The sequence below is a fragment of the Equus quagga genome, chromosome 4 (assembly GCF_021613505.1).
Source record: "Equus quagga isolate Etosha38 chromosome 4, UCLA_HA_Equagga_1.0, whole genome shotgun sequence".
In the NCBI taxonomy this organism is placed as follows: Eukaryota; Metazoa; Chordata; class Mammalia; order Perissodactyla; family Equidae; genus Equus; species Equus quagga.
This window is the reverse complement of record NC_060270.1, coordinates 25265684-25286345: the sequence shown is the minus strand read 5'-3', so window position 1 is coordinate 25286345 and position 20662 is coordinate 25265684. Positions and strand designations below refer to the sequence as shown.

Sequence of the window (20662 nt, the reverse complement as noted above, 5' to 3'; positions counted from 1 at the left end):
GCCTGCTCGGGCTCTGCGCGCTCGTGCCCGGGCTCCCAGGTAAGCCGCGCCGGCCCCTCGCCGGCCCCCGGGCAGAGGAAAGTTTGCGCGGCGCGGAGCCGCCCGCCGGCGTCTGGAGGAGCCGGGGCGGAGGTGCGATCTGAAGGGGGAAGGCGCCTTCTGGGCACTCCCTGGTGGGCAAGCGGCCGTGGCACGGCCCGGTGGGGGCTCCCGAGCCCCGGGCGCCACCCCGCGCGCAGCCCGCAGCAGCCTCGCCGGACTGTCGTCGGCCACCAGCCGCCTCCCGGGCCGAGGAGGAGCCTTCCCTTCCTGTGTAAACAGCCTTGCCCGTCTGCTGACCGAGCTCGCGTGCGCCCGTGCTCAGGGCTCCGGGAGGGCCCCGCCAGCCCCGCGCTGGGACCGGGGTTCTGCACTCGCTGGCACAAAGCAGCCCTTGTGGCCGGCCAGGGACTGGCGGCTGCTGGGAGGGGCCGAGCGATGCCGCCGGTACCCGGGTCCCGGGGAGGCGAAGGGCAGCTGGAGGCGCGAGACCCGGAGTCTTCGCTGGAGCCAAAGTGTGGGGCTGCAGCTACTCTGGAGGGCTCGTCTCCTTGGAACTGCGGGTGCTCAGGGCCCCACGGCGAATCCTAGAGTTTCACTGCGCCCAGGCCAGCCGCCTTCCTTTAAAGATGTAATCCCCCCGTTCCTCTCCTGGGCCACCGCGAACCCGAGGGGACGCCCGCGTCCCAATCCACAGCCCTGCCTGGGACTTCCCCTTCTGATTCCTTCTGCCTGGCTTTACCCCGCGATTTACAAACACTCTGTGCCGCACACTCCCCTAGCTCTGGAGGATTCTGGAGCAGAGGGCAGGGGTGTGCGATTGCCTTAGCCCCTGGTGGGCTGGCGGCTGTGTGAGGAGCACTCTGTCACCTGCTTTAAGTGTTCGGAGTTGGGAGAGAGCTGGACGTGGTGGACGGATGCTCTGGCGCCTGGGGCTGCCAGACGGACGAGCTACCCTCACCAACTCGGAAAACAGCAGGGAGCTCCAGACTTTCCCGTAGGAAATAATAATTGTGTGTTGGGGTGCTGCATTACTTGCAAGCGCGAGGTACTTGATTGCTTTTGTGAACCCAGTGCCCAGCTGCCGAGGGATGGAGGGCTGTTCCCCTACGGTGCCTCATTTACATGAAGGGTGGGGAGGTTTATGTCCGAGCTGAGGAGGGGTCTGGGCAAACTTCCTTTAGGCTCTAATTGAAACTTAATACTGTAGCAGGGTTTCTTTTATGGGAAAATAATCACTCCAGCGCTTGGAGTAGATCAGTGGTTTCCAAAAACTGATCTGGCAGCCACTGCCCATCACTGATAGTTTCATGCGTCCCCAGGGAAATGCAAAGAGCAGGAAGATGTAGTCTGTGTCAGGCACAGGAGTGTATCTTTGACAGCCATCTCCTGCTTCGCAAGGACCATCCTTGAATTTGAAATTATGTCTTTTTTATTTTTTGTGGGAAAACTTAATAATTTCCAGTGATAAGAGGGTAGTTTTTCATTTTTGGCAAAATAAAACTGGCAATCGTGTATAAATTTCCCCTTTTTCTGTTTGTTTCTTTTGTTCTGGTCTTAATGTTCTGTGAAATCAGAAGTCTGAGAACTGCTAAAGAAAGATGACTTCTAAGTTCCTTTACAGCTTGACCTTCTGATTTTAATAAAAACACAAATGTTTCCAGTTGCAAAGAATTCTTTTAATATATTATTTTCTATTTGCTTTGTGATTTCTCTCTTTCAGAGTTCCTATGCATCCTCACAATGGTCTCCATTTTTCGGATGGGCCTGAGAGGATGAAGTAGCTTGTCCACCCTCCTTGTCCACCAGCCTCAAAGCTTTTTGGTCCAGTGCCCTTTGTCCTACATGACTCAGCATAGGTAGGGAAACAAGCACTGAGCCGTGGTGGTTTGTTTCCAATTCCTTCAGGGTTCCCTTTTCTTCTGCTGTGGCCTGTTAGAACTCAGCCAGCCCACCGTGGATCAGCAGAGCAGTGGCTGAGAGCAAGCGCATCGCTGCCCTCCAGATCTGGTCACCTCCCTCTTAGCGCCCTGGAACTTCTCTCAGTTAGAAGGGGCTGGCCACATCTCCCAGTTTCCCAATGTTGCTGAGCCAACTTCAAACATAGTTTGAAACAGAGTTTTTCTTTTCTCTTCCTTCCCTCTTTTTTTTTTCTTGAATCACTGCAGGTACTTTCTCTGGAGCTTGTTTCTGTCTTGCTACTAGGAACATGATTTGAAAGAAAAACCTCTGTTACTCAGTGAAAGAGGTGACTTGCAGGGCTGTGCCTACCTGGTGTCTGGAGGCCAGTGGCCAAGTTGCCCTTCTGTTGCTTTCACCACGCTTTCGTCTCTGCTTAATCCAGCAGAAAACACACTTCTGATTTAAGGGGGCTCATTTCAACAAGTCTCGGGCAGGTTGACAGCTCTCTCGGGGCAGGGTCATCTCCTGCTCTCCTCATTATACCGTGGCCAACGGCCTCGGGGCAGGACCCCAGGGCCTGGTCTTCCCACAAAACCACGAAAGGGTCTCTCTGGGGCCAGGAACTTGCTCTCTGAGGAGGGAGGAGTATGGTATTGATCCTGCCGTAGGACTGAAGTCATATTTGCTATCATACTTTATTAAAAAAAAAAAATGTTCTTTTAGTGGATGCCCTGCAGATTAGGATTCTCGAACTCCTCAGAGAGCCCTTTATTCCACATAGTGGCCTCCTGTTGGCAGTGCTCTCCGCCCCCCACCACTTCTCCACGGTCTGTGACAGGCTGGCGGAATTTGGCGAGGGTTTGTGCGCTCTCCAGGTAACCAGGCGTGGGTTTAGAAATGATGGGGCAATGAACTGCAAACGGGGTTGGTTGGTAGACTGCTGTTTACCCTAGGTATTTACACTTTAGCTCCATCATCCTTGAATTAGGGGGGCTTTTTATAAAGGGGATTGAGCAGAAGAGGGCAGGGTCTAATTAGCTCTAATTAGTATTCCTCTCCTGCTTGTTCTCCATGCTTATTTAGCTACTGAGGCAACAGAGAATTAAAATATCTAAGTAGTTGGCAGAAGGCCCTTTAGGCCTGCCTGCCCTGGTAACTGCTTTTCTTCTTTGGCTGCCTCATGGAAGTATTCTGAGAAGGTTTAAGGATATCAGCGATGTGGAACAATTACACCACACTTCCATAATAGGATCCTCTCGGGGGGCAGTGTGCAGCTGGGTTAGTGTGTGTGGGGTGGGGTCTCTTTTCACAGGTATTTTCAGTTGGCTGGGGCTGAGCGCTTTGGAAAGCTCACTGCTAGAGTTTGTTTTCTTTCCTTCCGCTTGAAATGGGATTAATGGCCTTTATAACTGTAGAGGAATACTTTATTTATAGGTGCTCATTTGTTTGTGAGCCTTCTACTGAACGCGGAGTTTGCTTCCCGGGCCGTGTGGTGAAAACTTTGCTCCGGGACAGGCCTTGACACATCCCCTACTGCGGATGCTCAGAGGGGCCGTAGAGTGGCCTGCCCTCCTTCTTGGATTCCCACCCCCACTGGCGTTTTTCAGAAATGATTGCTTGTCTCTTGTAGAGTTGAGACCTGCTTCTGCACTTGGTCTCTATAGTCATTCTAAACTCTCAGAGCGATCCTGTTAAAACTCAGATTATATCACTCTGCTTAAAACCCTCTAGTGGCTGCCCAAAGTCCTGACAGTGTCCTGCCAGGCTTCCCCGCCCCCCACCTTCCCTGACTTTATTTTTCTCACCACTTCCCCTCACACACGTCACTCCTGCAGCACTGGCACAGACCCCCACCCCCTGCAGGCCCTTCCCTCTGTCTGGAATACTCTGCTCCCGGAGAGCTGCATGGTGACTTCCCCCACCTGCACCCTCTTCTCAGTTGTTCCCAGCTCAGCCAAGTTCTCCTGGCCACTCCCAACTGAAGCTGCAACCTCCTGCCTCACATTCTTCCTCTCTCCTTTACTTGTTGATTTTTGTCCTTTAGCACTCATCCCCACCTGATGGCTGACTTAGCTGGTTTCTTGTCCATCTCTCCCCAGGGAGGATTCTCCCCTCTCCAGCACGCAGCCTCCATGAGGACAGGGAGATTTGTCACTTTTATTCATCACTGTAGCCTTTGTACCTAGAACAGTGCCTGACTCATATTTGTTGAATGAATAGATGAACTTGAGTCTTGGGAGTGTGTGTGTGGGGGGAGCTTGTCCCAGCCTCCCCTCCTCGCTGCCTTCTACAGTTAGCTTTGAAGTCAGGGACTGTGCATGTAGCTTGTTAGGAAGAAACATTCTGTGAGAGAGAGCACCCATTTGAATATGTCAGGATTTTTTGAGCTGGACTCAATGATAGAGGCCATTTGGTTCACCTCCTGACTTGTTTCCATGAGGATGCTGAGGCCTGGAAGGGACCTTGCCTAAGGTCATATAGCCAATAAATGACAGAACAAGTACTTGGATCTTTTATGCCCAGGATATCCTCTCCTCGTCCCATAATTCCAGCCCTAATGTCCCCTCCTCTGTGAAGCCTTCTCTGCATCCCTTGGCTGGAGCAGAATTGTCCTCTCCTTCCCTCGCTCTTATAGTGCATTCTATTAGAGAAACTGGGGGCTGGAGGGGGTCTGGTTCACTTGCTACCTGGTAAATTGCCGAGGTCTCATTTACCTTTTCATCCCTAGTACAACCACAATGGTTGGTACTCCGTTGATTCTTCTCCACCATGGTTTCAAAGGCCTTTAAAAAAAAAAAATCCTCGGGGTGGGCTGAGTGGTTAAGTTCATGCCCCTGCTTTGGTGGCCCACGGTTTCTCCAGTTTGAATCCTGGGTGCGAACATGGCACCACTCATCAACCCATGCTGAGGCGGCGTCCCACATGCCACAACTAGAAGGACCCACCACTAAAAATACACAACTATGTACTGGGGGGCTTTGGGAGAAAAAGGAAAAATAAAATCTTTTAAAAAAATCCTTAACTTTCTAAAAGTTTAGAACAGTTTTAGATTTGCAGAAAAATTGAGAAGGTAGTACAGAAAGTTTCCATATGTTCCACATCAGGTTTTACCTATTATTAACATCTGGCGTTAATATGGTACATTTGTTACTTAAATTAATGAACCACATTGATATTTTATTATCAGCTGAAGTCCATACTTTATTCAGATTTCCTTAATTTTTACCTAATGTCCTTTTTGTGTTCTGGGATCTCATCCAGGGTACCACATTATGTTGAGTTGTCAAGGCTCTAGGTTCCTCTTGGCTCTGATGGTTTCTCGGTCTTTCCTTGCTTTTGATGACCTCGATGGTTTCCAGGACATATTCTGTAGACTCTCCTTCTACCAGGACTTGTCTGATGTTTTTCCTCATGATTAGATTGGAGTTAGGAGTTTTTAGAGGAAGACCATAGAGGTAATCAATTGCCTTTTTAAAAATTAAATTTTGCATAGGTAATCACATAATTTTTTACAGCATAACAAGTATACAGTGAGAAATCTCTCTTCCATTCTTGTTGCCCATCGGTCCAGGCTATCGCCCTGACCTCCTTCCCCGCACACATTATCCCTGTCAGTTTTCTTATGTATCCAGATTGTTTTCTATACCTACATTACCAATATCCCTCCCCCATTTTAATTGAAAGGCAGCACTGAACACACTGTTCTGCATCTCACCTTTTATTGTTAATTTAGCAATATATCAGAGTGAGCCTCATATCAGTATATAGGGAGCATGCACATTCTTTTTAATGCTGCATAATTCTATTGTATGAACTGGTGTTTTAAAAAAACAAGTCATATCTGTAAAGCTGACGTTGTTGGGTGTTGTGCGGGTGTCTCATGTTCAGAAAGGCAAAGATGTAAACTGAGATCTTTCCTAGGGTATGTTTTCATTTCATGGTGACATCTCTAGACCCATGGGTATAGACATGTGCCGCATAATGACATTTGGGTCGATGATGGATTGCATGTACGACGGAGGTCCTGTAAGATTAGTACCATATAGCCTAGGTGTGTCGTAGGCTATACCATCTCAGTTTGTCTAAGTGCACTCTGTGATGTTCACATTATGACGAAATCACCTAACGATGCATTTCTCAGAACTTATCCCGTGGTTAAGTGACACGTGGCTGTATTTAATTGTTAGATTCTGTACTGGAAATACTTTGTTGTGTGACAGATCTGGAGGGTGTGGTTCAGGGCATGGGGAGAAGCCTTCCAGTGCTTTACCATCTTTTTTTTAAAACAAGAATGAAATGTTTTTATTTTCTGTTGTATTGAAAACAATGACTAAAATGTAGTTCAGGGCTGTGTCTCTAGCCCCGCTTCTCACTTGTATCGTGAAGGAGATGGCACAGACGTGAACTGTTCCGAACATCATGCTCTGTGATTGTTCATGTGCTTTCCAGGGTGGGAATACACCCTGTACACTTGTTATGCTTTTCCCACCATCCCGACTAAGTAGTGTCGAGTCCCCTCTCCCATCTCAGTAGGGCCATTCCAGCTTGGTACTCACTTCTGTTATCCCACTGAATGTTCTGGACCAGGACATTCGAGCTGCTGGATGAGTGCTTCAGTAGGTGTTGTCTGACCTTGGACATGGGGGGTGGACAGAAGTGGGGAGAGGCTGAAGGGAGGGAGGCCAGCCAGGCGGCTACTGCAGGAATCTGAGGAGAGCCTGCCTTGGGTTGGGTGAGGCTGGAGGGGGCCGGCAGGAAGGGTTGGATTAGGAGAAACATTTCATACATCTTGAAGGAATCATTGGCCGGACATGATGGCTGCCTGGGTGTGATTGATGAAAGAGAGGGTGAGTCAATGAGTTTCGGAAGGAGAGGGTATTTTTAGATGATGGTTTGCGGTAACCCCCTGGCTGTGGAGACATGAAGGGCAGCAGGCAGTTGAAGTTGAGCTGGGAATAGTCACTATGCAAACAGCAACCAAGAAAAGACATGGCCATCGTCTGGATGGTGAGTGCCTATTTCCATGACCTAGACACAACACTCTGACATTTGTGAACTCCAACTGTTTAGCTTTTGTTCATTGCTTCCTTCCTTCCAAAATGTTATTGGTGCCGAGTGACTCATCCAGCCAAATCCAAGCTCTCTAAAATATTAATAGGTAGCAACTCTGGCACCATGACATGTGTCAGCACACAGCCTATGCTTCCGGTTCCTGGAGGGCCTGTCTGCTACCTAGCAGCTGGCAGACTCTGAGTTCCCGGGGAACAAGGCCTGGGTCATTCATCTCTGTATCTCTAGCATCCCCTAGTCCAGTGCTTGGCATTTAGGACATGCTTAGTGCAGGGTTTCTTGACTTTGAATTTGTCCTAACAGCAACCTAATTTAATTTAATTTAATTAATTAATTAATTTATTTTGAGGAAGATTAGCCCTGAGCTAACTACTTCCAGTCCTCCTCTTTTTTGCTGAGGAGGCCTGGCCCTGAGCTAACATCCATGCCCATCTTCCTCTACTTTATATTTGGGATGCCTACCATACCATAGTGTGCCAAGTGGTGCCATGTACCACACCTGGGATCCGAACTGGCGAACCCCGGGCCACCGAGAAGCAGAACGTGCAAACTTAACTGCTGCGCCACTGGGCCGGCCCCTGCAACATAATTTTAAAAGAATCTCTTTGAGTGCAGTAAAACTACTTCACTATTGCATGGGAATGTGTAATAACAATAGAAGCAATTAGTAATGCAGTATGGCAAGTATTTTGCAGTTGTTCAATATGTTTTCATAACAGAGGCTGTCATATCCTTTGAGCCTCTTCACTGTTTTGTTCAAGGTCTTCTAGGCTGGCAAAGCCGAAGATCGGAGCCCAGTCTGGTCTGAGGCAGAACTGAGGAGCTGTTATTACCCTGAGCCAGAGACCCTCGACCCGAGTTCCAGAGCTCAGTGATGAGGCCCTGGTAATTAGAAAGTGGTGTTTGTGAATTTTATGTGGATTGGAGCAGAGATGTAAATGAGATATCTGATCTCAAATTCCTTTCTGGCTGTGAGGGCCTGTTGGAAATCTCCAGAGGACTCTGAGCTCAATGGACACACAGCCCTGAGTCCAGGATGGCACAAGGATCGCCAGGCAGGTACCTTATGTCCTTGCTGGCCAAGACCCCTTCTGACCTCTTTCTTGTAGACTGGGCTCCTTATTTCAAGTCACTTACTCTTGTTTTCATCTATAAAATGAGGTGACTTGACTAGCTCATGTTAAGACATTTCCAGCGCCAATGTTCTATAATTGGATGATTTAATGGAAATGATTTTATACATCAAAGCAAATGATATACCACAAGGGCTGATTTTGTATTTGATAAGGTTGAGGAGAACAGGAAGAAAGTCACTTTCATTCTAGGTTTAATTTCCCCCTCAGGAAGTGGTTTCTGACAGGTGACGGGATTTGACCAAAAAATGAAACTGGCACTTTGAAACTCTTTTCCTGCACACATTCTCTATTTTTTTTAAAGTTTAAGTGCCTTTTTTTTGTTGTTGTTTTTTGAGGAAAACTAGCCCTGAGCTAACATCTGCCAATCCTCTTCTTTTTGCTGAGGAAGACTGGCACTGAGCTAACATCCGTGCCCGTCTTCCTCTATTTTTATATGTGGGACACCTACCACAGCATGGCTTGCCAAGTGGTGCCATGTCTGCACCCAGGATTCGAACTGGCGAACCCCGGGCCCCTGAGAAGGGGAATGTGTGCACTTAACCGCTGCGCCACTGGGCCGGCCCCTACGTGCCTATTTAAAAGTCACCAAGTGAGTGGATTCATTTTAAAATCAGAAAGGAGGTTGTCAATGCCAGCAGGAGGCAAACAGGCCCAGCTTCCCAGTGGGCTGGATTCTGGGACCTTCCTGGTCTGCTTTTGGACCTGGGACGGGCTCTTCCTGCTGAAACAAGGTTATACGCAGTGGCTGGTCCCAGCTTGCCTCTCCTGGAAAATGTGTTCCGAGTCCAGCACTGCACCCAGGAGGTCCTGCTGCAGGCCTGGCAGTGACATGGGGTCCCCTAGCTCCCTGGGTGTGAGGCAGGGGTCCCAACAGGGCGGTGGCTAGTGGGGACGAGGAGCCCAGGGTTCGAGGTTGAGGTCTCTGGCTGGAGGAAACCACCGTTCTCACCCTGTGGGCTCCCAAAGCCACTCTTCCCTTCTTGCCTGCATCTCAGGTGCCACCTTCTCCTTCCTTCTTTGCCAGCTGCCATTCCTATCCCTGGTGGTATTTGTCCCCTCTGGTGTCCGTTGGGGTGACACAATGTAGCCTCCTGTGTCACCTGATTTCTGTTTTTACTGCTAGAGATAAAGGAGACAGCAGAGTTAAAATTAGCAAAATAGAAAAATATTGGACTTTCAGGATGTCTGACAATACTTGTTTTTATGGTGTGTAGTGGAGCTTCCTAATTTTCCCTTCCACGCTCCCTTTTTAATCTTTGACTCTTATTTTTCCCCTTACATCTGAGGCCTTATTCCTGGGGCTGGTGGCCCTGGGTGTCTTTTTTTTTCCATCAATTCAATGGGCCTCTCTTCTTTCTACATTTGAGGCAAGACCAGGAGAGACCAGTGGGTCTGTTAGTACCAAGGAGTCTCTTTCATTCAGAGAAAACCCAACAAGTTACAGGGGAGGAAGAACATTTCTTCTACCCACTCTAGGTCCTTCTGGCTGGGCTACGAATTAAATTGACGTGAGACAGAATAACAGGAGAAAAATCAAACAAGTTTAATAACATGTATACATGGGGGAAACCCAGGAATTCTGAGCAACTCACCAAAATGGCCGAGCTGCCAGCCTGAGTATCGTCTTCAGCTAAAGACAAAGGAGGATGTTGGAGGGGGTAGTTTGGGACTTCAAGGGGGTAGAAGGCAATTCACGTGGAGATGGAAATGCAAGTGGGCCAACTACAGGCAATGTGACCTGAGAGACACGTTTTACATTACTTTACAGTTATTTTACGGTTTTAGCTCCTTCCTGGAACAGATCCTTCTATTTTAAATTCCTTTGGGCGGTTGCAGGGAGGTCAAAGTTTCTTTCAGAGTCATTTGTTCTTAAAGATAATCAAGCCAAAGAGACACATTTTGGAGTGGCCAATTCTGATCCCCCACAAAGTTCTGCCCTTGGTCAAGAGAAATCTGTCCTGGATGTTTCAGAGAGGAAGGAAGAGAAAGCGACGACAAATTTCAGCAGGGACACCTGTGCTGCTGGTGGGCTGGGAGTGGGGAGGTGGGGTCGGGGGAGGAGAGAGGACAATCAATCTCACCACTACAGTTGGCCTGCCTCAGGAGACCCCTCCCTAGATTAATGGGAGGCAGGGACCAGCCTGGAGTTGAAATAAGTCACTTTTTACAATGATAGTTTCCTTCTAATCTTAGTTTCTGAATTTTTAAAAATCGGACGCGTTTTAAATTTGATCAAATGCCTTTTCATTACCTCCTGGGATGAAGATTGGTTTTCTCTTATTTGATCTACTAATAGATATATTGACTTAATGGCTTTCCTTTATCCTAACCCAGCATCGTATTCCTGGGCTACATTCTTCTTTAAGCGCTCTGCTGGCTTCTTTCTGTGCACTGTGGCTTTGGTGTAATAGAACCTGATTTAGGATTTTCTTTTCCTATGCCTGAAGGAGGCCGATCTGTTCTTTTTCCTTTCCATTTTTGCACTAGTTTTGTCATTTTGGCTGGACTAAGTGTAAAGGGGCCTTGTTTCCCTCCGTGAGGGAGGACCGGCTGTGTTACAGGGGAAGGGGATGGAAATCCAAGAGGGCCCAGCAGAAGAAGTGGGAGTTGCTGACGCAAATGTGGGTGCTTCAAAAACTGTCAGTGTTTAGCCTCAGCCAATGAGCCTTAACCTGCAGTTAACCCTCAGGCTGCACCCTTCAGCCTTACTGAGGCCCCCTGCGAAAAAGAAAGTGACCCTTCCTCCCGCCGCATTCAGAGGCCTCATCTGTAAGCTTTATGGCCAGGAACTAATTGGTGCATCTTTCTCGTTCTCTGAAGGTCTCAACATATGCACTAGTGGCAGTGCCACGTCCTGTGAAGAATGTCTGCTCATCCACCCAAAATGTGCCTGGTGCTCCAAAGAGGTATGTGGGCGGGGGAGGGGAGGAAGAAGAGCAAGAGTGCTATGGGGGGGCCGGGGGAGGGTGGGCTACACCACACCACACAAGTGGACTGCACGGAAAAAGTTGACAGCACACGAGTTGACTGTGCAGATTCTGTAGTTGGCCTCTTCCTCTTTTTCCCAAAAGCGATGACAAAAGAAAAGCTGCCTTTTTATAAGTTAAATTGGGTCTCTAGATTGTGTTGCATGTTTTCATCCTGTTTTAGGGAAACAAAGCCTTCCTTCCCTTTTGTGGGGGGACCAATTATGACTTTTGTATAGTTTTCTGCTCTTTGGTAAGAAGACCTGAGCCTGTGAAATGAGTTTGTTGCATAACGATTCCAGACGTGTCTGGTGGGTGGCATGCTGGCGGATGCTGGTCATCTTAGTGTGGTGTATTTGAGGATGAGTGTTATGAACTGGCCTTTATGGAAAAACTTTATTTAAAAATAATGGCTGCTGCTTCTTCAAGCCCTATAGGACGGGATGTAAGTTTGGGGTGATGTCAGGCCTATTGCTACAGGTATCAGAGCTTGGTAGGCTAATCAGGAAATGATCAATTTCTAAATTCCCTGTCTTGAAGGAAATTTCTAAGTCACTTTTCTAAACTGTTGTTAGAATCATGGGGCACAAACTTTCCTTGCACTAGTGCACCGTTAAGATTATTTGTTTGTTTGTTTTGAGGAAGGTTAGCCCTGAGCTAATATCTGCTGCCAATCCTCCTCTTTTTGTTGAAGAAGATTGGCCCTGAGCTAATATCCGTGCCCATCTTCCTCTACTTTATATGTGGGACACCTGCCACAGCATGGCTTGATAAGCAGCGCGTAGGTCCTCGCCAGGGATCCGAATCAGCCCTGGGCCGCTGAAGTGGAGCACGTGAACGTAACTGCTATGCCACTGGGCCGGCCCCACCATTAAGGTCATTTTTTAAAGAACCCAAGACTTGCTGTTTTGGGCCGGCTCAGCCTCTGCAATTCAGCCTGTGGCACCTGTCAGGACCAAGAGATGGCTCCAGGGAGGCCAGGCTTCTTCCCGTGATGCAGCCTCAGAGGTCTGGGGAGTTCTTTAACCTACAGATGATCATGTGGGGAGCCCTACGAGATGCCACACACTTTGAACATAGTGCCTCTAGTCCTCACAACGGCTCTGTCGAGTGGGTGGTAGTACGCTTGTTTTACTGATGAAAATCCAAGGCTCAGAGAGGTAAAGTGACTTTTTCAAGGCTACACATGTTCCAAACAAGCTGGGGTTTGAATCTGGCTTCTTGAACTTCTGAGCGTCGGCAGTTTCCTCTGGGCTGCACTGCCTCTTACCCGTGACTGCTCTAGAATTCTTTGTGGTAGAGAGGAATTTGTCTAAACAAGTGTTTTGAGAGAGGAATCTTCTCAATATGTAAACTGGTCATTGTATTTGCGCTTAATTGTAGTGTCTTTGTTAGGAACTTTCTTTAAAACCTTTGGCTGGTGCCCTATGATCTGTGGGATAAAGCCCCTGCCTGCCTCCCCACTATCATTCCTTGCCCGCCCCCAACACTTGAGCTGGAGGGAACCACTTGAAGATCCCTCGAGAGCCCTGACTGATGAACACTTGTGGTTTTCGCTGAGCTGCGCCTTCTCTCGGAGGGCCTTCCCCGCCTTCCCCTGACCAGCACTGTGTCTTCCAGTTTTCACCAATCAGTTCAAGCTTCATTTACTCTGTGAAGACTTTCATGGGTTCCCCCCAGACACATCTGTCTGTCCGTCCGTCCCTCCATCCCTCTATCCATCCATCTGTCCGTCCATCCATCCATTGATATCAGAATGTAAGCTCCCTCGCCGAGTGTTGGGGCAGGGGTTCTATCTGTCATCTTCACTGCTGTATCCCCAGCACCCAGAATGGTGCTTGGCACATAGTAGTTGCTCAGTAAACAGTGATTGAAGGGTTTCATTGGATGGCTCTTTATTGCATGTCTGCATGTGTAGGCCATGACCACTTCTTTCTCTCCCCGTACTCCTTCCATAGCACTCATAACCTTTTATTCTGTTCATTTGTTTTCATGTCCGTTGCCAACTAAATCATCATCTCCTTGAGGACCTAAACTATGTCTTACTCATCTTGGCATCCCCAGATCTAGCCAAGAATCCAGCAGAAATTTAAATTTGATAAAAGAGGCCTGCGAAAAAGACTAGGAGTTAGAAAACCAAAGTTTAAATCTCAGTTTTGCCATGATTTCCTTTCAGTTTCTTCACATGTAAAATGAAGACAGTTCCCATCCTCCAGCATTACTGGGAGTATAAAATGAGATCAGTACACGGGATGGGACTGCCCAGGAACCGAGCCTCCTGAAGGACTGAGGGAGAGTTATCCAGCAAACTGCTGCTGTTGTCAGTGGGTATTTTCTAGTGAAATCTGGGCAGTGGGATCTGGAAGCCAGGGTCAGTTGTCTAGTTTCTTCCTTTCTTTTGCTAGTCTTTCCGTGAGTCCAATGTCCTGATGTTGATAGTGAATGACATCACCCCCAGGAGCCTATCATTGTCCCAGCCCACTCTTGGGCTCCCTCTGTGCTTAGACAGAGCCTCATTCTTGGCGGGAGAACTCCCTAGGGGCCTGCACTGGAATGCAGCTTCCCATCTTCTTTGAGGGTGAACGTTCCCCAGGGCCTGAGTGTGTTTCAGGGAGCTGGGTTTGGAGAGTTCAGGAATGGTTTTGATCAACCCCTGCTCGTCAGCAAGACAGAATAAGTGTGGTCAGGTTCCTTCATAACCACTCATCCTGGGACATCTTCAAAGAATAAAGTATCTGCCAAGAGCATATGATGTTCTGTGTACATTGAGGGCTGGTACTGAATGGACAGCCAGGGAGAGCCAGGTCCCTCACCAGTGTGTTCTTGTGCATTCTGATCCACAGCACACACCCCACCGCCTTTACTGCATACCACCACGGATTAATCCCAGAACACATTCCAGGGCACGCCCCTGCTGTAGATCCCACAATGACTTCCTTATTTATTTGAGGTGGGGGTGGGGACTCCTTACTCTGCGTTTCATACCCCTTATAACCTAATTCCATCTCCTCCACCCCGTCCACCCTCCCATTACTGTGTTCTCCCACAGAGATGGAGTTTCAGTCAGCCCGTGTCCTCACCGCCCCCCGCACAGCACAGCGCTGGTTCTCTCTACCCACTTCTGCTGCGTGGCCTCCCCTGTCCACACTGTACATCCTGTCCCTTGTCCTTCGTCAACCCTGGGCTGTTCTAGCCAGCCTCGGCCTCCACTTCTCAGCCAGCTTGAACACCTATGGTACCGTTTAACTGCACGGCTTAAAACATACAACAAACTCCGGCAGTTTATCATCTGTTTTGTTGTTCATTTTCTTTAGGTGGGAATTCGCCTCTGCTGTAAGATAGGAAGTGTCACAACCCAGCTAGCTGCAGAGAGGGATGTGTGCTGAAAGGTGTGTGTGGATGCTTTTATGACAAGACCTTGGGGCAGCTCACGTTATTTCCACTCACATTTTCTTGACTAAAACACATCCCTGTGCCTCAGTGCATCCAGGACTGGGAGACTTAATCCAGCAATTTGCCCAGGGAGAAAGGGAGAACGCGTTCTGTGGACCAGCAGCCTGTGCCGCAGGCAGGGAGGCCAGTGTGGCTTGCAAGAGGACATTGGTTTGGAAGACGTGGGCAGGGCTGAGGGGTCGGTGCTCCCTGTGAGTCAGAAAGCAGGGGTGGTGGGAACAGGACAGGAGGCAAAGGCAGACAAGGAGATTGCACTCAGGGTGGGGGAATTGGGGAGGCTGTCAGGGCATGAAAGTGAGACACCTTGAGGTGATGTGGCCGTGGAGGTACAGGCTGCTGTGAAACCTGAAGGAGGAGGACCAGGTAGGCAAGGGCGCCCATGTGGAAGCTTAAATCTCACAGGGAGAAGAACAGGGAGGTCCGTGGCATTTGGGAGGGATGGAAAGAGGGTCAAGACTCGATATACAGGTAAGGATGTCTCAAAGGCTGTGAGCACATCAGTAAAACCAGTGGGCCTGCCCCAAGTAGCAAGAAACTGAACTCTGAAATAGGAGAAGGTTGACAGACTGATGACAGAGATGGATGGCACTGAGACTAAATCTGAATTTGGTACGAGTGCCATAGTAGGGCGTCCTTTGCTCTCTGTGAAGCTGGAGCTGCTGAGAAGGGGCCTCCCTGTACTGTCACATCGCTGACTGGGTTGGCACTTTGACATCATGCTGCAAGTTGCAGTTTTAATGTGGTCAATGGGTAGTTCTCATGCTCGGCAACCAGGTTGCGGTGCAGGAGTTTGTGGTCCTCCCTGCCAGGGCAGCAAACTTCAGGGAAGTCGTGCTCGTTGGAGTGGAGGTTTACCACAACCTTGAAGGATGTTATTAAGGACAAATAAGGGAAAGCTGCTACCAGTGAGGGGCACGAATAAAGCTCCAGTGTGCACTTGGGAAAGCCAGCTACATAAATAAGGTTGTAATTGGCACAGATGTGGCTGCCTCTGAGTTCTTCAGGTCTGGGAAGTATGCCCTGAACTTGAAGTCTCCTGATGACCCTGGCAGTTACATCTTCCCTAACCAGCAGGTGGCCTGTACAAGTCTTCCATCAGGGACAGGTAGTATCTATCAAAAGCCGGCTGAAGCACGATGACTGGGAAGCTCGGATGCAGTTCATTGCTAGTGCAGGTGTCCAGGCGACAGGGGGTAATCTCCATGACCAACCGGGAGCAAATGGCCGAGGCCATGGATGAGGAAACGTGCCTCTATCTGCCACCCATTTAGAGCGAAGCAGGTTGGCTCTGTGACCTAGTCTATTCCAGACAGCAAGCTGCTCCAGACCACTGGGAGGGTCATCAGGTTCCCATCACTCTGGAGAGAGTGAAAATGTTTTCCTTGCCAACCTGGTTGGGGGGATCTGCACTGGATTAGTTAAGACAGGTGCAGCTTGACAGTCGTAAGTGGGCAGAGGACAACCACCTCCTCAGAACTGGAGGAGCTGGCAGCAAGGCCCAGCGTGCCAGCAAGAAGGTCAGAAACTTCAGGCAAGTAAGATCTGAGCAGGCGAGCCCCTCGGCCCTTCCAGCTCTGGACAGTTAGTTCGTCCTCTGCTGCAGGCAGCTCAGGCCAGAGGATGGATACCGGCAGGGCCCTCAGGAAGTTAGCTCTCTGTTCCCCCATCCCTGTGCTTTTTTACTCCTTCATCAGAATTGCTACAGCAGAGCCAGGCTTGACCATTTAGAACCCAGTTTGGAAACCCTAGCTTTGAGATGTTGTAATAATCATTTTAAGCTAAAATCATAATTTTCTCACCCTGTTTCACAAGTGTCTGTGGAGCCACCTATCCTTACAGTGTCATCCCTGAGCTTGTTGACAGGCAAGATCTCCAGGGGTTCAAGACACAAAATAAAAAAATATGCAGTTATTTAAAAACCCCCAAAATGACAGAGGCCCAGAACAACACATCTGGCCTTACTTATTTAAAAATACTGCAAGGAGTCTCCTTGACTCCTTGGTCTTGAATCTTGCAAAGGCTCTAATGGGCCTTGGCTTGTCTTGGGGCATCCTAGCCCATGATGAAGGGTGAGTCCCTCTACGTGTCTGTGCCTCTGCCAGCAGTGTAGCTTCTAGCACAGCTGTCAGAGGACACTTGACTCATCTGAGGCTTTCTGGCAAAGTGTTACAGAGCAGGGAGGAAGGCGTCAGCATCCTAACTCCTCCAGCCATTACAAGGATTATCTAGTCCGGCACTGGCATCCACCCAGCTGGACGAGGTGATCTTATTTTTTATATCCATCAGCGAAAGGGTGTTCAGAGAGAATCCTGGGTTTGCTTTGCCATTAAACACTCTGTTACTGGAAAATCATCAATACTTACAGATACTGTATTTTTTTTTTTAAAGATTTTATTTTTTTTCCTTTTTCTCCCCAAAGCCCCCCAGTACATAGTTGTATATTTCTCGTTGTGGGTCCTTCTAGTTGTGGCATGTGGGACGCTGCCTCAGCGTGGTTTGATGAGCAGTGCCATGTCTGCGCCCAGGATTCGAACCAACGAAACACTGGGCCGCCTGCAGCGGAGCGCACAGACTTAACCACTCGGCCACGGGGCCAGCCCCTGTATTTTTTTTTCTTTTATTAAAGATTGGCACGTGAGCTAACATCTGTTGCCAATCTTCTTTTTATTATTTTCCTTCTTCTTCTCCCCAAAGCCCCGCAGTACATAGTTGTGTATTCTAGTTGTGAGTCTTTCTGGTTGTGCTGTGTGGGACGCCTCCTCAGCGTGGTTTGATGAGTGGCGCCATGTCCGCACCCAGAATCTGAACCAGCGAAACCCTGGGCTGCTAAGAGCACGGGAACTCAACCACTCAGCCACGAGGCAGCCCCGTGGGGACCATATTTTTTAACAGAATATATTACTTCACCTTAAATGTGATGGCCAAATTCCTGGTGTGCCAAATCAGGTTGGGTCATCCTGATGCCTGGCTTTCTCCTAAATCCAACTTAGTAAACGAAGATTTTTCTTATCAATGTGGCTTTCTTGTTCAAACAACAATGAAGATAAAAAGAAAAATATCACTTTAGTCCCTCTCCCCTAACACCTCAACTATCTTCATTTTTTATTTTTCTTTTGAATCCTAATGCAGATACAATTCTATTTTCTGATTTTTTTCTTACTGTAAATGTTTTGAAAGTTCTGCTTAGTCTTCATAATTATTTGTAATGGCTATTTCATCTGTTGAGGTGATAGGCCATATTTTTCTTATGTTTTAGGGGTTTTGGTTTAGTGATTTATAAGATGATCCGATTCTAAATAACACTGAAGTATATATCTTCTTCTTTTTTTTTTTTTTAAAGATTTTATTTTTTCTTCTTCTCCCCAAAGCCCCTCAGTACATAGTTGTGTATTTTTAGTTGTGGGTCCTTCTAGTTGTGGCATGTGGGATGCTGCCTCAGCATGGCTTGATGAGCAGTGCCAGGTCGGCACCCAAGATTCGAACTTGGCAAAACCCTGGGCCGCTAAAGCGGAACACGAGAACTTAACCACTTGGCCATGGGGCTGGCCCCAGTATATATCTTCTTACAGAGTTTTCCCTTTTGGTTATTTTCTTGTGACACATTCCTAGGAATGGACTGCTGGGTCAAAGGGTACGATGTATGTTGCCACGTTGTTCTTCGGAATGGTTGCACAATGTCCAGCGCCTGCACAGGAGATGAGTGAATAGCTCAGAGGTTAACTGTTCCTTGCCTAGGTGATGACTACTCAGCCACTTATATATTATCTTTCAAAAGATCTTAGTTATACAACTTTTGACCACTTCAGTTACTTTCTCCTGCTAATCATGTAGACAGTTAGGCACATTTTTTTGAGGAGCATTTTGACCATTAAAATAATGAAACCAAACATTTTTTTTTAAAGATTTTATTTTTTCCTTTTTCTCCCCAAAGCCCCCCGGTACATAGTTGTGTATTCTTCGTTGTGGGTCCTTCCAGTTGTGGCATGTGGGACGCTGCCTCAGCGTGGTCCGATGAGCAGTGCCATGTCCGCGCCCAGGATTCGAACCAACGAAACACTGGGCCGCCTGCAGCGGAGTGTGCGAACTTAACCACTCGGCCACGGGGCCAGCCCCAGAAACCAAACATTTTTATTATGCATTTACAGTTTACAAAACGTTTACCTATCCAGCACCTCAGTCAATCCTTGTCGTACTAGGTGAGGCGTTTGGGCCAGGGTTATCATTTTCTCCGTTTTCAGACAATGACAATGGACTGTAGAGGGTTTAAGGTGCTGGTGATGGGTCTACAACCTGAGGTGTTCTGGGGAGTCATCCTGACCGCCTCTTGCTCTCTTCCTCTGTGTCTGCGCCTAGGACTTCGGCAGCCCGAGGTCGGTCACCTCCCGGTGTGATTTGAAGGCAAACCTGGTCAAAAACGGCTGCGGGGGTGAGTTTGAGAGCCCGGCCAGCAGCACCCAGGTCCTGCGGAGCCTGCCTCTCAGCAGCAAGGGCTCCAGCTCCGCGGGCTCAGACGTCATTCAGATGACGCCGCAGGAGATCGCCGTGAACCTGCGGCCCGGTGAGTGTCTGGGATGGGACCTGTCAATCACGGGAAAATGAGCCGGGCAGTGAGGGCAGAACTGGGAGAGGGGAAAGGCGAGGCGTGGCCCAGACCTGAGGAAGCAGAGTACAAGGGCCCTTGTGGACAGATGGTGTATCCTTGCCATTTTTTAAGTTGTGAAGTATATGTAAGATAAAATTAACCAATTTAACCATTTTTAAACATATAGTTCAGTGGCATTAATTACACTCACCATGCTGTGTAACCATCCCCACCATCCATCTCCAGAATTTTCCATTATCCCAAACTCAAACTCTGCACTCATTAAACAATAATTCCTCATTCCCTCTTTCCCTGGGTCCCTAGGAGCCACCATTCTGTTTTCTGTCTCTGTGAATTTGATTATTCTAGGTACCTCATATAAGTGGACTCGTATAGTATTTGTCCTTTCGTATCTGGCTTATCCTACTTAGCATAATGTCTTCAAGGTTCATCCTTGTTGTAGCATGTGTCAGAATTTCCTTTCTTTAAGCTAAATAAGCTATTATTTAGTTGAATAAGCTAAATAGTACTCCATTGTATGTATTTACCACATTTTGTTTATCCATTCATCCATCCGTGGACACTTGGACTATTCCCACCTTTTGGCCATTGTGAATAATGTTTTTGTTTTTTAGGGGAGGATGCTGGTAGAGTTACTCCTAGTTAATGCCAGTTTCTCAGGGAAATTACTACTTTCAAGAGAAGGTATTTTTTCTTGTCAGCAAATTCCTTTTGAATCTGTGGCATTCTGAAGGGACAAACTTTTAGAGATATTTTGTTTTATGACCCTGGAGCCTCTGTGAGCCCTGGAGTTGATTGTGATATCATGAAACTAGCAGTTTTTGTACACCTACTATGTGCTAAATACTTGACCGACCCTAAGGTAGCTATCATTTTACACACGAGGAGCGAACGCTCAAGGTCTCCCAGTTAGAAGTGGCAAATCAGATTCCATATCAGGTGTTTGTGATGGCAAAACCCATGGTTGTTTCTAGTTCACCACTTTTGTCGTCTAACATTCTACATATTAGAATCCTTGTGATGTCAGAGGGTGGATGTGAATCGCATCACAAGGCATAGAAAGGGGTGGAACCTTTTCCAAAGGGTGGAAATTATCCCATTGTTGAGAGAAGGCAGCTTTTTTCCAAATTCCATTGAGTTTTAGCCTTTTAATCAATCTCGTTTTCTAGGAAATCATTGGCAGTAACTATTTCTAGGTGGATTATTTAGACTTCAAGGCAGCTTGGAGCAGTGGCAAGTGGGTCTGGTTGGCCATCCTGGGTTTTGCTTCTGGTTCTGTCTCTAACTCCGAGGCCCTGGGCAAGTTACTCCACCCCTTAGCATCTAGGGTCCCTGTCACCTTCATTCCGCACAGCCATGTTCAGAGACTTAAATGAGACTTTTTGTATAAATGTACTTTAAAAATTTTAAATTAGTATTGTTTTCAAAAAGTCACGGCCACAGATGCAGATTCTGGAGTCGGCCAGCTCTAGATTTGAATAGAAGTTCTCAGT

General features: G+C 48.0%; 1 protein-coding gene across 2 annotated transcripts in view; it reads left to right on the top strand.

Annotated features, from left to right (window-relative positions):
• The first annotated feature begins 6 nt into the window (after window positions 1-6).
• Window positions 7-20662, top strand: part of ITGB5 (integrin subunit beta 5) — a 107951-nt gene continuing 87295 nt past the window's right edge. The window contains exons 1-3 of one of the 2 annotated variants that reach the window (XM_046658758.1): window positions 7-39; window positions 10968-11053; window positions 18920-19124. In XM_046658758.1, coding sequence (XP_046514714.1) covers window positions 19088-19124 — 37 coding nt within the window. In that variant the 5' untranslated portion in view covers window positions 7-39; window positions 10968-11053; window positions 18920-19087. Of the gene's footprint in view, window positions 40-6890; window positions 6949-10967; window positions 11054-18919; window positions 19125-20662 lie in introns of those variants that run through there. The other variant, XM_046658757.1, reaches the window with a different exon arrangement.